This window comes from Somniosus microcephalus, unplaced genomic scaffold (assembly GCF_052327205.1).
Source record: "Somniosus microcephalus isolate GS21.2 unplaced genomic scaffold, FLI_Smic_1.0 unresolved_chr2, whole genome shotgun sequence".
NCBI lineage: Eukaryota > Metazoa > Chordata > Chondrichthyes > Squaliformes > Somniosidae > Somniosus > Somniosus microcephalus.
Window position 1 is genome coordinate 19,690,161 of NW_028225180.1, and position 12,677 is coordinate 19,702,837.

Here is a 12,677-nt window from a genome sequence, read left to right on the forward strand (position 1 = left end):
CCCCCCCTCTCTCTCTGTCCCCCCCTCTCTCTCTGTCCCCCCCCCTCTCTCTCTGTCCCCCCCCCCTCTCTCTCTGTCCCCCCCCCCTCTCTCTCTGTCCCCCCCCTCTCTCTCTGTCCCCCCCCTCTCTCTCTGTCCCCCCCCCTCTCTCTCTGTCCCCCCCCTCTCTCTCTGTCCCCCCCCTCTCTCTCTGTCCCCCCCCCTCTCTCTCTGTCCCCCCCCTCTCTCTCTGTCCCCCCCCTCTCTCTCTCTGTCCCCCCCTCTCTCTCTCTGTCCCCCCCCTCTCTCTCTGTCCCCCCCCTCTCTCTCTCTGTCCCCCCCTCTCTCTCTCTGTCCCCCCCTCTCTCTCTCTGTCCCCCCCTCTCTCTCTCTGTCCCCCCCTCTCTCTCTCTGTCCCCCCCTCTCTCTCTCTGTCCCCCCCTCTCTCTCTCTGTCCCCCCCTCTCTCTCTCTGTCCCCCCCTCTCTCTCTCTGTCCCCCCCTCTCTCTCTCTGTCCCCCCCTCTCTCTCTCTGTCCCCCCCTCTCTCTCTCTGTCCCCCCCTCTCTCTCTCTGTCCCCCCCTCTCTCTCTCTGTCCCCCCCTCTCTCTCTCTGTCCCCCCCTCTCTCTCTCTGTCCCCCCCTCTCTCTCTCTGTCCCCCCCTCTCTCTCTCTGTCCCCCCCTCTCTCTCTCTGTCCCCCCCTCTCTCTCTCTGTCCCCCCCTCTCTCTCTCTGTCCCCCCTCTCTCTCTCTGTCCCCCCCTCTCTCTCTCTGTCCCCCCTCTCTCTCTCTGTCCCCCCCTCTCTCTCTCTGTCCCCCCCCTCTCTCTCTCTGTCCCCCCCCTCTCTCTCTCTGTCCCCCCCTCTCTCTCTCTGTCCCCCCCCTCTCTCTCTCTGTCCCCCCCTCTCTCTCTCTGTCCCCCCCCTCTCTCTCTCTGTCCCCCCCCCTCTCTCTGTCCCCCCCCTCTCTCTCTGTCCCCCCCCCTCTCTCTCTGTCCCCCCCCCTCTCTCTCTGTCCCCCCCCCTCTCTCTCTGTCCCCCCCCTCTCTCTCTCTCTCCCCCCCCCCTCTCTCTCTCTGTCACAATTCACAATTCAAATCGCTTTATTGGCATGATAAGTTACATCTTATGTTGCCAAAGCATCAAAATACATTTATGGTTTACCACATAAACGCAGTTCTATTCATACAGTGTATAAACAGGTATATCCCTGAGTGTATAAATATACATTTGCATTGTTTATATATATTCTTTTCTTAGTTTACTGGTTGGCTCTCTGTTCATGGCAAGCTGTAACATAGCGTGCCGCCAGTGTTATACAGCTTCTCTCCTCTCCCAGTAGGAATGGGAGTTTTTGGTTGTCATTCAGATTTCTGAAATCACGGCATATTTGTGAGAATTTTTGGTAGAAATTCTCCCTGATGCCCTGATATTTTCCACAAGCTGTGAGGAAGTGCATCTCTGTCTCCACCACTCCCTGACTGCAGTGCGAGCATATCCTGTCCTCTCTTGGCAGCCTGGTCTGCCTGTGTCTGCCTTTTTCGATCGCTGGGCTATGTTCGCTAAGTCTGTACCTTGTCAAGGTTCTTCTCAGTTTGTTATCCTTTACCATGGTCAGGTAATCAGCTATGTTGTATTGTCTGTTTAGGGCCAAGTAGCAATTGAGTTTGCTTTGGGTTTTTGTTGTTTCTGCCCAATATGTCAGATATTTTTCCTTTTGCTTAGCGACGATTGTGTTGGGTCGAATTCTTTGTGTTACCCTGTCACTGTCCTGGGGCTGGTTATTGTTAGTAGTGTTAGTAGTTACTTCACTGAGTCCCAGGACTAGTTGACTGAGGGTATTCTTCTTTATGGTCAGCTCTTGGCATTTCAGGGCGTCGTAGTGATAGCATTGGGGATTGCTCATTTGTAGGTGATTCCAAAATTTGGTGGCTCTTTTTTGGATAGTGATTATTAATGGATATTGGCCTAGTTCCGCCCTGCATGCATTGTTTACTGTTTTCCTTTGAGTCCGGAGGATACTTTTACAGAATTCTGCATGTAGGATCTCAATTGGGTGTTTGTCCCATTTTGCAAATTCTTGTTGAGTTAGCGGTCCCCATACCTCACTGCCATAGAGTGCAATTGGTTCAATTACTGATTTGAAAATTTTGAGCCAAATGCTAATTGGGATTTCTATTTGGATTGATTTTTTGATGGCATAGAAAGCCCTTCTTGCTTTCTCTTTCAGTTCATTCACAGCCAGTTTGAAGTTTCCCGTAGAACTGATTTTTAAGCCCAAGTATGTGTAGTTAGTGGTTTGTTCAATTTTGGTTGTTCCTACTGTGAAATTTATTTTGGGTCCCTGATGTTTGGATCTTTGCTGGAACACAAGGACTTTGGTTTTTTGGGGATTTATTGTCAGGGCCCAAGTCTGGCAGTACGACTCCAGCAGGTCCAGGTTTTGCTGTAGCCCCTCTTTAGTAGGTGACAGAAGAACCAGGTCGTCTGCATAGAGGAGGAATTTAACCTTGGATTCATATAGGGTGAGGCCGGGTGCTGTAGATTGTTCAAGTAGTTTTGCCAATCCATTTATGTAAATATTAAAGAGTGTCGGTGAGATGGGCGAGCCCTGCGTCACCCCCCGCCCCTGTGGGAAGTATTTTGTTTGTTTGTCTCCAATTTTAACTGCACATTTGTTGTTTGTATACATTGATTTAATTACATCATATGTTTTCCCTCCTACCCCACTTTCGATAAGTTTCAGGAATAAACCGTCATGCCAGATGGAGTCGAAAGCCTTCTGGAAATCTACAAAGCATGCGTAGATTTTGCTTTTGTTATGGTGAACGTGTTTGTCAATTAGGGTCTGTAGGGTGAAGATATGATCGGATGTTCTATAGTTTGGCAGGAATCCAATTTGGCTTTTACTCAAGACATTGTGCTCCTCAAGGAAGTTTATAAGTCTTTTGTTTATGATGCTACAGAATACCTTCCCCAGGTTACTGTTTACACAGATGCCTCGATAGTTGTTTGGGTCGATTTTGTCCCCACTTTTGTATATGGGCGTTATGAGTCCTTTGTTCCAGATATCAGGGAAATAACCGACACTCAGAACCAAGTTGAAGAGTTTTAGGATAGCCAGTTTCATTTTGTTGTCTGTGTGTTTAATCATCTCGTTTAGTATGCCGTCTGTCCCGCAGGCTTTTCCTGGTCGCAGGTCCTTGAGTTTTTCAAGAAGTTCTTTTTCTGTCCCCCCCTCTCTCTCTCTGTCCCCCCCGCTCTCTCTCTCTGTCCCCCCCGCTCTCTCTCTCTGTCCCCCCCGCTCTCTCTCTCTGTCCCCCCCGCTCTCTCTCTCTGTCCCCCCCGCTCTCTCTCTCTGTCCCCCCCGCTCTCTCTCTCTGTCCCCCCCGCTCTCTCTCTCTGTCCCCCCCGCTCTCTCTCTCTGTCCCCCCCGCTCTCTCTCTCTGTCCCCCCCGCTCTCTCTCTCTGTCCCCCCCGCTCTCTCTCTCTGTCCCCCCCGCTCTCTCTCTCTGTCCCCCCCGCTCTCTCTCTCTGTCCCCCCCGCTCTCTCTCTCTGTCCCCCCCGCTCTCTCTCTCTGTCCCCCCCGCTCTCTCTCTCTGTCCCCCCCGCTCTCTCTCTCTGTCCCCCCCGCTCTCTCTCTCTGTCCCCCCCGCTCTCTCTCTCTGTCCCCCCCGCTCTCTCTCTCTGTCCCCCCCGCTCTCTCTCTCTGTCCCCCCCGCTCTCTCTCTCTGTCCCCCCCGCTCTCTCTCTCTGTCCCCCCCGCTCTCTCTCTCTGTCCCCCCCGCTCTCTCTCTCTGTCCCCCCCGCTCTCTCTCTCTGTCCCCCCCTCTCTCTCTCTGTCCCCCCCTCTCTCTCTCTGTCCCCCCCTCTCTCTCTCTGTCCCCCCCTCTCTCTCTCTGTCCCCCCCTCTCTCTCTCTGTCCCCCCCCTCTCTCTCTCTGTCCCCCCCCTCTCTCTCTCTGTCCCCCCCCTCTCTCTCTCTGTCCCCCCCCTCTCTCTCTCTGTCCCCCCCCTCTCTCTCTCTGTCCCCCCCCTCTCTCTCTCTGTCCCCCCCCTCTCTCTCTCTGTCCCCCCCCTCTCTCTCTCTGTCCCCCCCCTCTCTCTCTCTGTCCCCCCCTCTCTCTCTCTGTCCCCCCCCTCTCTCTCTCTGTCCCCCCCCTCTCTCTCTCTGTCCCCCCCCTCTCTCTCTCTGTCCCCCCCCTCTCTCTCTCTGTCCCCCCCCTCTCTCTCTCTGTCCCCCCCCTCTCTCTCTCTGTCCACCCCCTCTCTCTCTCTGTCAATACAATAATACAATACAATACAAATCGCTTTATTGGCATGATAAGGTACATCTTATGTTGCCAAAGCATCAAAATACATTTATGGTTGAACACATAAACGCGGTTCCATTCATACAGTGTATAAACAGGTATATCCCTGAGTTTATAAATATATTTTCGCCTTGTTTATATATACTCTTGTCTTAGTTTACTGGTTGTCCCTCTGTTCATGGCAAGCTGTAACATAGTGTGCCGCCAGTGTTACACAGCTTCTCTCCTCCCCCAGTAGGAATGGGAGTTTTTGGTTGTCAGTCAGATTTCTGAATTCAGGGCATATTTGTGAGAATTTTTGATAGAAATTCTCCCTGATGCCCTGATATTTTCCACAGGCTGTGAGGAAGTGCATCTCTGTCTCAACTACTCCCTGACTGCAGTGAGAGCATATCCTGTCTTCTCTTGGCAGCCTGGTCTGCCTGTGTCTGCCTTTTTCGATCGCTAGGCTATGTTCGCTAAGTCTGTACCTTGTCAAGGTTCTTCTCAGTTTGTTATCCTTTACCATGGTCAGGTAATCAGCTATGTTGTATTGTCTGTTTAGGGCCAAGTAGCAATTGAGTTTGCTTTGGGTTTTTGTTGTTTCTGCCCAATATGACAGATATTTTTCCTTTTGCTTAGCGACGATTGTGTTGGGTCGAATTCTTTGTGTTACCCTGTCACTGTCCTGGGGCTGGTTCTTGTTAGTATTGTTATTAGTTACTTCACTGAGTCCCAGGACTAGTTGACTGAGGGTATTCTTCTTTATGGTCAGCTCTTGGCATTTCAGGGCGTCGTAGTGATAGCATTGGGGGTTGCTCATTTGTAGGTGATTCCAAAATTTGGTGGCTCTTTTTTGGATAGTGATCATTAATGGGTATTGGCCTAGTTCCGCCCTGCATGCGTTGTTTACTGTTTTCCTTTGAGTCCCCCCCCTCTCTCTCTCTGTCCCCCCCCTCTCTCTCTCTGTCCCCCCCCTCTCTCTCTCTGTCCCCCCCCTCTCTCTCTCTGTCCCCCCCCTCTCTCTCTCTGTCCCCCCCCTCTCTCTCTCTGTCCCCCCCCTCTCTCTCTCTGTCCCCCCCCTCTCTCTCTCTGTCCCCCCCCTCTCTCTCTCTGTCCCCCCCCTCTCTCTCTCTGTCCCCCCCCTCTCTCTCTCTGTCCCCCCCCTCTCTCTCTCTGTCCCCCCCTCTCTCTCTCTGTCCCCCCCTCTCTCTCTCTGTCCCCCCCTCTCTCTCTCTGTCCCCCCCTCTCTCTCTCTGTCCCCCCCTCTCTCTCTCTGTCCCCCCCTCTCTCTCTCTGTCCCCCCCTCTCTCTCTCTGTCCCCCCCTCTCTCTCTCTGTCCCCCCCTCTCTCTCTCTGTCCCCCCCTCTCTCTCTCTGTCCCCCCCTCTCTCTCTCTGTCCCCCCCTCTCTCTCTCTGTCCCCCCCTCTCTCTCTCTGTCCCCCCCTCTCTCTCTCTGTCCCCCCCCTCTCTCTCTCTGTCCCCCCCCTCTCTCTCTGTCCCCCCCTCTCTCTCTGTCCCCCCCTCTCTCTCTCTGTCCCCCCCTCTCTCTCTCTGTCCCCCCCTCTCTCTCTCTGTCCCCCCCTCTCTCTCTCTGTCCCCCCCTCTCTCTCTCTGTCCCCCCCTCTCTCTCTCTGTCCCCCCCTCTCTCTCTCTGTCCCCCCCTCTCTCTCTCTGTCCCCCCCTCTCTCTCTCTGTCCCCCCCTCTCTCTCTCTGTCCCCCCCTCTCTCTCTCTGTCCCCCCCTCTCTCTCTCTGTCCCCCCCTCTCTCTCTCTGTCCCCCCCTCTCTCTCTCTGTCCCCCTCTCTCTCTCTGTCCCCCCCTCTCTCTCTGTCCCCCCCTCTCTCTCTGTCCCCCCCTCTCTCTCTCTGTCCCCCCCTCTCTCTCTCTGTCCCCCCCTCTCTCTCTCTGTCCCCCCCTCTCTCTCTCTGTCCCCCCCTCTCTCTCTCTGTCCCCCCCTCTCTCTCTCTGTCCCCCCCTCTCTCTCTCTGTCCCCCCCTCTCTCTCTCTGTCCCCCCCTCTCTCTCTCTGTCCCCCCCTCTCTCTCTCTGTCCCCCCCTCTCTCTCTCTGTCCCCCCCTCTCTCTCTCTGTCCCCCCCTCTCTCTCTCTGTCCCCCCCTCTCTCTCTCTGTCCCCCCCTCTCTCTCTCTGTCCCCCCCTCTCTCTCTCTGTCCCCCCCTCTCTCTCTCTGTCCCCCCCTCTCTCTCTCTGTCCCCCCCTCTCTCTCTCTGTCCCCCCCTCTCTCTCTCTGTCCCCCCCTCTCTCTCTCTGTCCCCCCCTCTCTCTCTCTGTCCCCCCCTCTCTCTCTCTGTCCCCCCCTCTCTCTCTCTGTCCCCCCCTCTCTCTCTCTGTCCCCCCCTCTCTCTCTCTGTCCCCCCCTCTCTCTCTCTGTCCCCCCCTCTCTCTCTCTGTCCCCCCCTCTCTCTCTCTGTCCCCCCTCTCTCTCTCTGTCCCCCCTCTCTCTCTCTGTCCCCCCCTCTCTCTCTCTGTCCCCCCCTCTCTCTCTCTGTCCCCCCCTCTCTCTCTCTGTCCCCCCCTCTCTCTCTCTGTCCCCCCCTCTCTCTCTCTGTCCCCCCCTCTCTCTCTCTGTCCCCCCCTCTCTCTCTCTGTCCCCCCCTCTCTCTCTCTGTCCCCCCCTCTCTCTCTCTGTCCCCCCCTCTCTCTCTCTGTCCCCCCCTCTCTCTCTCTGTCCCCCCCTCTCTCTCTCTGTCCCCCCCTCTCTCTCTCTGTCCCCCCCTCTCTCTCTCTGTCCCCCCCTCTCTCTCTCTGTCCCCCCCTCTCTCTCTCTGTCCCCCCCTCTCTCTCTCTGTCCCCCCCTCTCTCTCTCTGTCCCCCCCTCTCTCTCTCTGTCCCCCCCTCTCTCTCTCTGTCCCCCCCTCTCTCTCTCTGTCCCCCCCTCTCTCTCTCTGTCCCCCCCTCTCTCTCTCTGTCCCCCCCTCTCTCTCTCTGTCCCCCCCTCTCTCTCTCTCTGTCCCCCCCTCTCTCTCTCTCTGTCCCCCCCTCTCTCTCTCTCTCTGTCCCCCCCTCTCTCTCTCTCTCTGTCCCCCCCTCTCTCTCTCTGTCCCCCCCTCTCTCTCTCTGTCCCCCCCCCTCGGTCTCCTCCCCCCGTCCCCCCCCCCGGCCTCCTCCCCCCGTCCCCCCCCGGCCTCCTCCCCCGTCAATGGTCATAGTGGGGTGAGTGTAGCTCTTCACCCCAAGCTTTTTTGTCATCAGTCTGAATGGTGACGGGGCAGCAGAAGCAGCGGGAGCAGCTGTGGCTGTGGCTGCCACTCCCGCATACGTCTTGGCTGGGGAGGAGGCTCTGTGGCTCGGTGTCAAATTTAGTTTCAAAACGCTCCTGTGAAGCACCTTGGGATGTTTTACTACCTTAAAGGCGCTATATAAATGCAAGTTGTAGTTGTTGTACAGAGCCAGAGGAAGAAGGAAAGGGAGAGGTCTGGGATGGGGTGGTGGGCAGGAAAGGATTAAATGACAGAAGGGAAGATGTTGCAAGGCAAAAGGAGATGATAATGAACATAAGAATTAGGAGCAGGAGTCGGCCATTCGGCCCCTCGAGCCTGCTCCGCCATTCAATGAGATCATGGCTGATCTTCGACCTCATCTCCACTTTCCCGCAGTATCCACATATCCCTGGATTCCCCGAGAGTCCAAGATTCTAGCTCGATCAGCCTTGAATGTATGGGACAAGTCATGCAACAAAGGGTGGGTCCAGAGAAGGTGTAAATGGTGACACTGGAGGGGGAGGGAAGATTAGGAAATCTGGCAAAGTGGAGAAGGATCTGTGACCCGGGAAGATGGGGAGACCCCAGGGGTACCCAGCTCCCAACACGGCTCCAACCAAGCTCGCCGAACAGCATCTCGTCATTCTATCAGGGCGTTTACAGCCTTCTGCTCTCAACAGTGAGTTTCACGTCTGTATCAGCCTTGGCTCGCTCGCTCTCTCCTCTCCTCTCCCCCCCTCTCTGTCTCTTCCCCCCTCCACCCCCCCCTCCGTCACAATCTTATATGTTTCGATAAGATCGCCTCTCATTCTTCTGAACTCCAATGAGTAGAGTCCCAACCTACTCAACCTTTCCTCATACGTCAACCCCCTCATCTCTGGAATCAACCGAGTGAACCTTCTCTGAACCGCCTCGAGAGCAAGTATATCTTTTCTTAAATATGGAAACCAAAACTGCACGCAGTATTCCAGGTGTGGCCTCACCAATACCCTGTATAACTGCAGCAAGACTTCCCTGTTTTTATACTCCATCCCCCTTGCAATAAAAGCCAAGATTCCATTGGCCTTCCTGATCACCTGCTGTACCTGCATACTAACTTTTTGTGTTTCATGCACCAGGACCCCCAGATCCCTTTGTACTGTAGCACTTTGCAGTTTCTCTCCATTTAGATAATAACTTGCTCTTTGATTTTTTCTGCCAAAGTGCATAACCTCACACTTTCCAACATTATATTGCATCTGACAAATCTCTGCCCACTCACTTAGCCTGTCTATGTCCTTTTGCAGGTTTTTTATGTCCTCCTCACTCACTGCTTTCCCTCCCATCTTTGTATCGTCGGCAAACTTGGATATGTTGCACTCGGTCCCTTCCTCCAAATCGTTAATATAGATTGTAAAGAGTTGGGGTCCCAGCACTGACCCCTGCGGAACACCACTAGTTACTGATTGCCAGCCCGAGAATGAACCATTTATCCCAACTCTTTGTTTTCTGTTAGATAGCCAATCTTCCACCCATGCCAGTATATTACCCCCAATCCCGTGATTTTTTATCTTGATCAGTAATCTTTTGTGTGGCACCTTGTCAAATGCCTTTTGGAAGTCCAAATACACTACATCCACTGGTTCCCCTTTATCCACCCTGTATGTTACATCCTCAAAGAATTCGAGCAAATTTGTCAAACATGACTTCCCCTTCATAAAACCATGCTGACTCTGTCCTATTGAATTATGTTTATCCAAATGCTCTGTTGCTGTTTCCTTAATAATGGACTCCAACATTTTGCCAACCACAGATGTTAGGCTAACTGGTCTATAGTTTCCAGCTTTTTGTCTACTTCCCTTCTTAAATAAGGGTGTTACATTAGCAGTTTTCCAATCTGCCGGGACCTTTCCTGAGTCCAGGGAGTTCTGGAAAATAATCACCAATGCATCCACAATCCCTACCGCCATTTCTCTCAAGACCCTAGGATGTAGGCCATCAGGTCAGGGGATTTATCCACCTTAAGTCCCATTATTTTACCGAGTACCATCTCCTTAGTGATTTTAATCATGTTTAGCTCCTCCCCCCCCCCCCCCCCCCCCCCCCATTGCCCCCTGTTTGTCCAGTGTTGGGATATTTTTAGTGTCCTCTACTGTAAAGACTGATACAAAATATTTGTTCAGCGTCTTTGCCATCTCCATGTTCCCCACCACTAGTTTCCCAGTCCCATCCTCTAAGGGACCAACGTTCACTTTAGCCGCCCTTTTTCTTTTTATATAGCTGTAGAAACTCTTGCTATCTGTTTTTATATTTTTTGCTATTTACTTTCATAATCTATCTTCCCTTTCTTAATTAATCTTTTAGTTATTGTTTGCTGGCTTTTAAATGCTTCCCAATCTTCTATCCTCCCACTAGATTTGGCTACTTTATATGCCCTTGTTTTCAGTCGGATACTATCCTTTGTTACTTTACTAAGCCACGGATGGCTGTCTTTTCTTTTATTTCCCCTTTTTCCTCAGTGGAATATATTTATCTTGAAAGATGTGAAATATCTCCTTGAATGTAGACCACTGCTCTTGTACCGTCTTACACTTTAATCTGTTTTCCCAGTCCACTTTAGTCAATTCTACTCTCATACCTTCATAGTCTCCTTTATTTAAGCTCAGTACGCTGGTTTGAGATCCAACTCTCTCACCCTCAAACTGAATTTGGAATTCAACCATATTATGGTCACTCATTCCAAGGGGATCCTTTACTAGGACATTTTTTATTAATCCTGTCTCATTACACAGGACCAGATCTAAGATTGCCTGTCCCCTGGTTGGTTCAGTTACATACTGCTCAAGGAACCCGTCCCTAATACACTCTATGAACTCTTCCTCAATGCTGCCATGCCCAATTTGATTAGTCCAGATTAGTCTCTGTCAGAAGGTTCTGGGTTCAATTCCCCACTCGAGAGACTTGAGCACAAAATCTAGGCCGACAGTCCAGTGCAGTACTGAGGGAGTGCCGCACTGTCGGAGGGGCAGTACTGAGGGAGCGCCGCACTGTCGGAGGGGCAGTACTGAGGGAGCGCCGCACTGTCGGAGGGGCAGTACTGAGGGAGCGCTGCACTGTCGGAGGGGCAGTACTGAGGGAGCGCTGCACTGTCGGAGGGGCAGTACTGAGGGAGCGCCGCACTGTCGGAGGGGCAGTACTGAGGGAGCGCTGCACTGTCGGAGGGGCAGTGCTGAGGGAGCGCCGCACTGTCGGAGGGGCAGTACTGAGGGAACGCAGCACTGTCGGAGGGGCAGTACTGAGGGAGCGCCGCACTGTCGGAGGGGCAGTACTGAGGGAGCGCTGCACTGTCGGAGGATCAGTACTGAGGGAGCGCCGCACTGTCGGAGGGGCAGTACTGAGGGAGTGCCGCACTGTCGGAGGGGCAGTACTGAGGGAGCGCCGCACTGTCGGAGGGTCAGTACTGAGGGAGCGCCGCACTGTCGGAGGGGCAGTACTGAGGGAACGCAGCACTGTCGGAGGGGCAGTACTGAGGGAGCGCCGCACTGTCGGAGGGGCAGTACTGAGGGAGCGCTGCACTGTTGGTGAGGCAGTACTGAGGGAGTGCCGCACTGTCGGAGGGGCAGTACTGAGGGAACGCAGCACTGTCGGAGGGGCAGTACTGAGGGAGCGCCGCACTGTCGGAGGGGCAGTACTGAGGGAGCGCTGCACTGTCGGAGGGGCAGTACTGAGGGAGCGCCGCACTGTCGGAGGGGCAGTACTGAGGCAGCGCCACACTGTCGGAGGGGCAGTACTGAGGGAACGCCACACTGTCGGAGGGGCAGTACTGAGGGAGCGCCACACTGTCGGAGGGGCAGTACTGAGGGAGCGCCGCACTGTCGGAGGGGCAGTACTGAGGGAGTGCTGCACTGTCGGAGGGGCAGTACTGAGGGAGCGCCGCACTGTCGGAGGGGCAGTACTGAGGCAGCGCCACACTGTCGGAGGGGCAGTACTGAGGGAACGCCACACTGTCGGAGGGGCAGTACTGAGGGAGCGCCACACTGTCGGAGGGGCAGTACTGAGGGAGCGCCGCACTGTCGGAGGGGCAGTACTGAGCGTAGATTGTTGTCTGTGTCTGTCTCTCTCTCACCGTGGACTGTTCTCTCTCCCCACTCCAGCGGGCTGTGACCAGACGCCGGTACGAAGACGACGGGATTTCAGACGACGAGATCGAGGGGAAGAGGACGTTCGACCTGGAGGAGAGGCTGGCGAGCAGCATGTACAGCGCTAGCTTTGTCCGATTCATGGAGGGGAAAGGTACAAGAGGGGCCGGACGCCAGTCTCCCCTCCGTGAAAATGGAGTGGAGTTGTGTAGCAGTGTTTAGCAGGTTGGGTGGTGTGAGGGGGGAGGGGTGTTAGCGGTGTGTGCCCGGCTCCTCCCCGCTCTGCCACCTGCATGTCTGCCAAATCACTGCCACAGGCCCTGCAGCTCCGCGGGCAAACTGTCAGCTCCATTCAGCGCTGCATGACACCACAACTTCCTCTCCCTCCCACTGGACAGCCCTGTCTCATTTCCCTTCCCGCCCCTCCTGTGCTTGTTAATAACCTAATGCCAACTTAAACAGATTTTTCGGTTCATACCCGCTGATTCCACTCATTGTCAGCGGAGCCCTGCACGCCAGGCCCTGGAGGGTGGAAGGTCCATGCTTGAGCTCACTGACCCCCCCACCCCTGCTGCTTGAGCTCACTGACCCCCCACCCCTGCTTCTTGCCCTCCGACCCCCCTCCCCTGCCTCTTGCCCTCCGACCCCCCCTCCCCACCAATCTGAGCGAGCAGCCCTTCATCGCCCTCTGATGGTGAGCTGAGAGTGACTGCCCTTGACATCAAGGCAGCATTTGACCGAGTGTGGCATCAAGGAGCCCTAGTAAAACTGAAGTCAATGGGAATCAGGGGAAAGTCTCCACTGGCTGGAGTCATACCTAGCTCAAAGGAAGATGGTTGTGGTTGGAGGTCAATCAGGACAGCGCTGCAGGAGTTCCTCAGGGCAGTGTCCTAGGCCCAACCATCTTCAGCTGCTTCATCAATGACCTTCCCTTCAACATAAGGTCAGAAATGGGGATGTTCACTGATGACTGCACAGTGTTCAGCACCATTTGAGACTCGTCAGATAATGAAACATTCCATGCCCGCATGCAACAAGACCTGGACAACGTTCAGGCTTGGGCTGATAA

General features: G+C 54.4%; 1 protein-coding gene across 1 annotated transcript in view; it reads left to right on the plus strand.

Moving 5' to 3' along the window:
• The window catches only part of LOC147092229 (lysine-specific demethylase 2A-like), a 520,639-nt gene that overhangs the window by 493,101 nt on the left and 14,861 nt on the right, over positions 1–12,677 (plus strand). Inside the window, exon 2 of the mRNA XM_085975897.1 lies at positions 11,624–11,762. Within this exon, the coding sequence (XP_085832023.1) occupies positions 11,624–11,762 (139 nt within the window). The remainder of the gene's footprint in view (positions 1–11,623; positions 11,763–12,677) is intronic.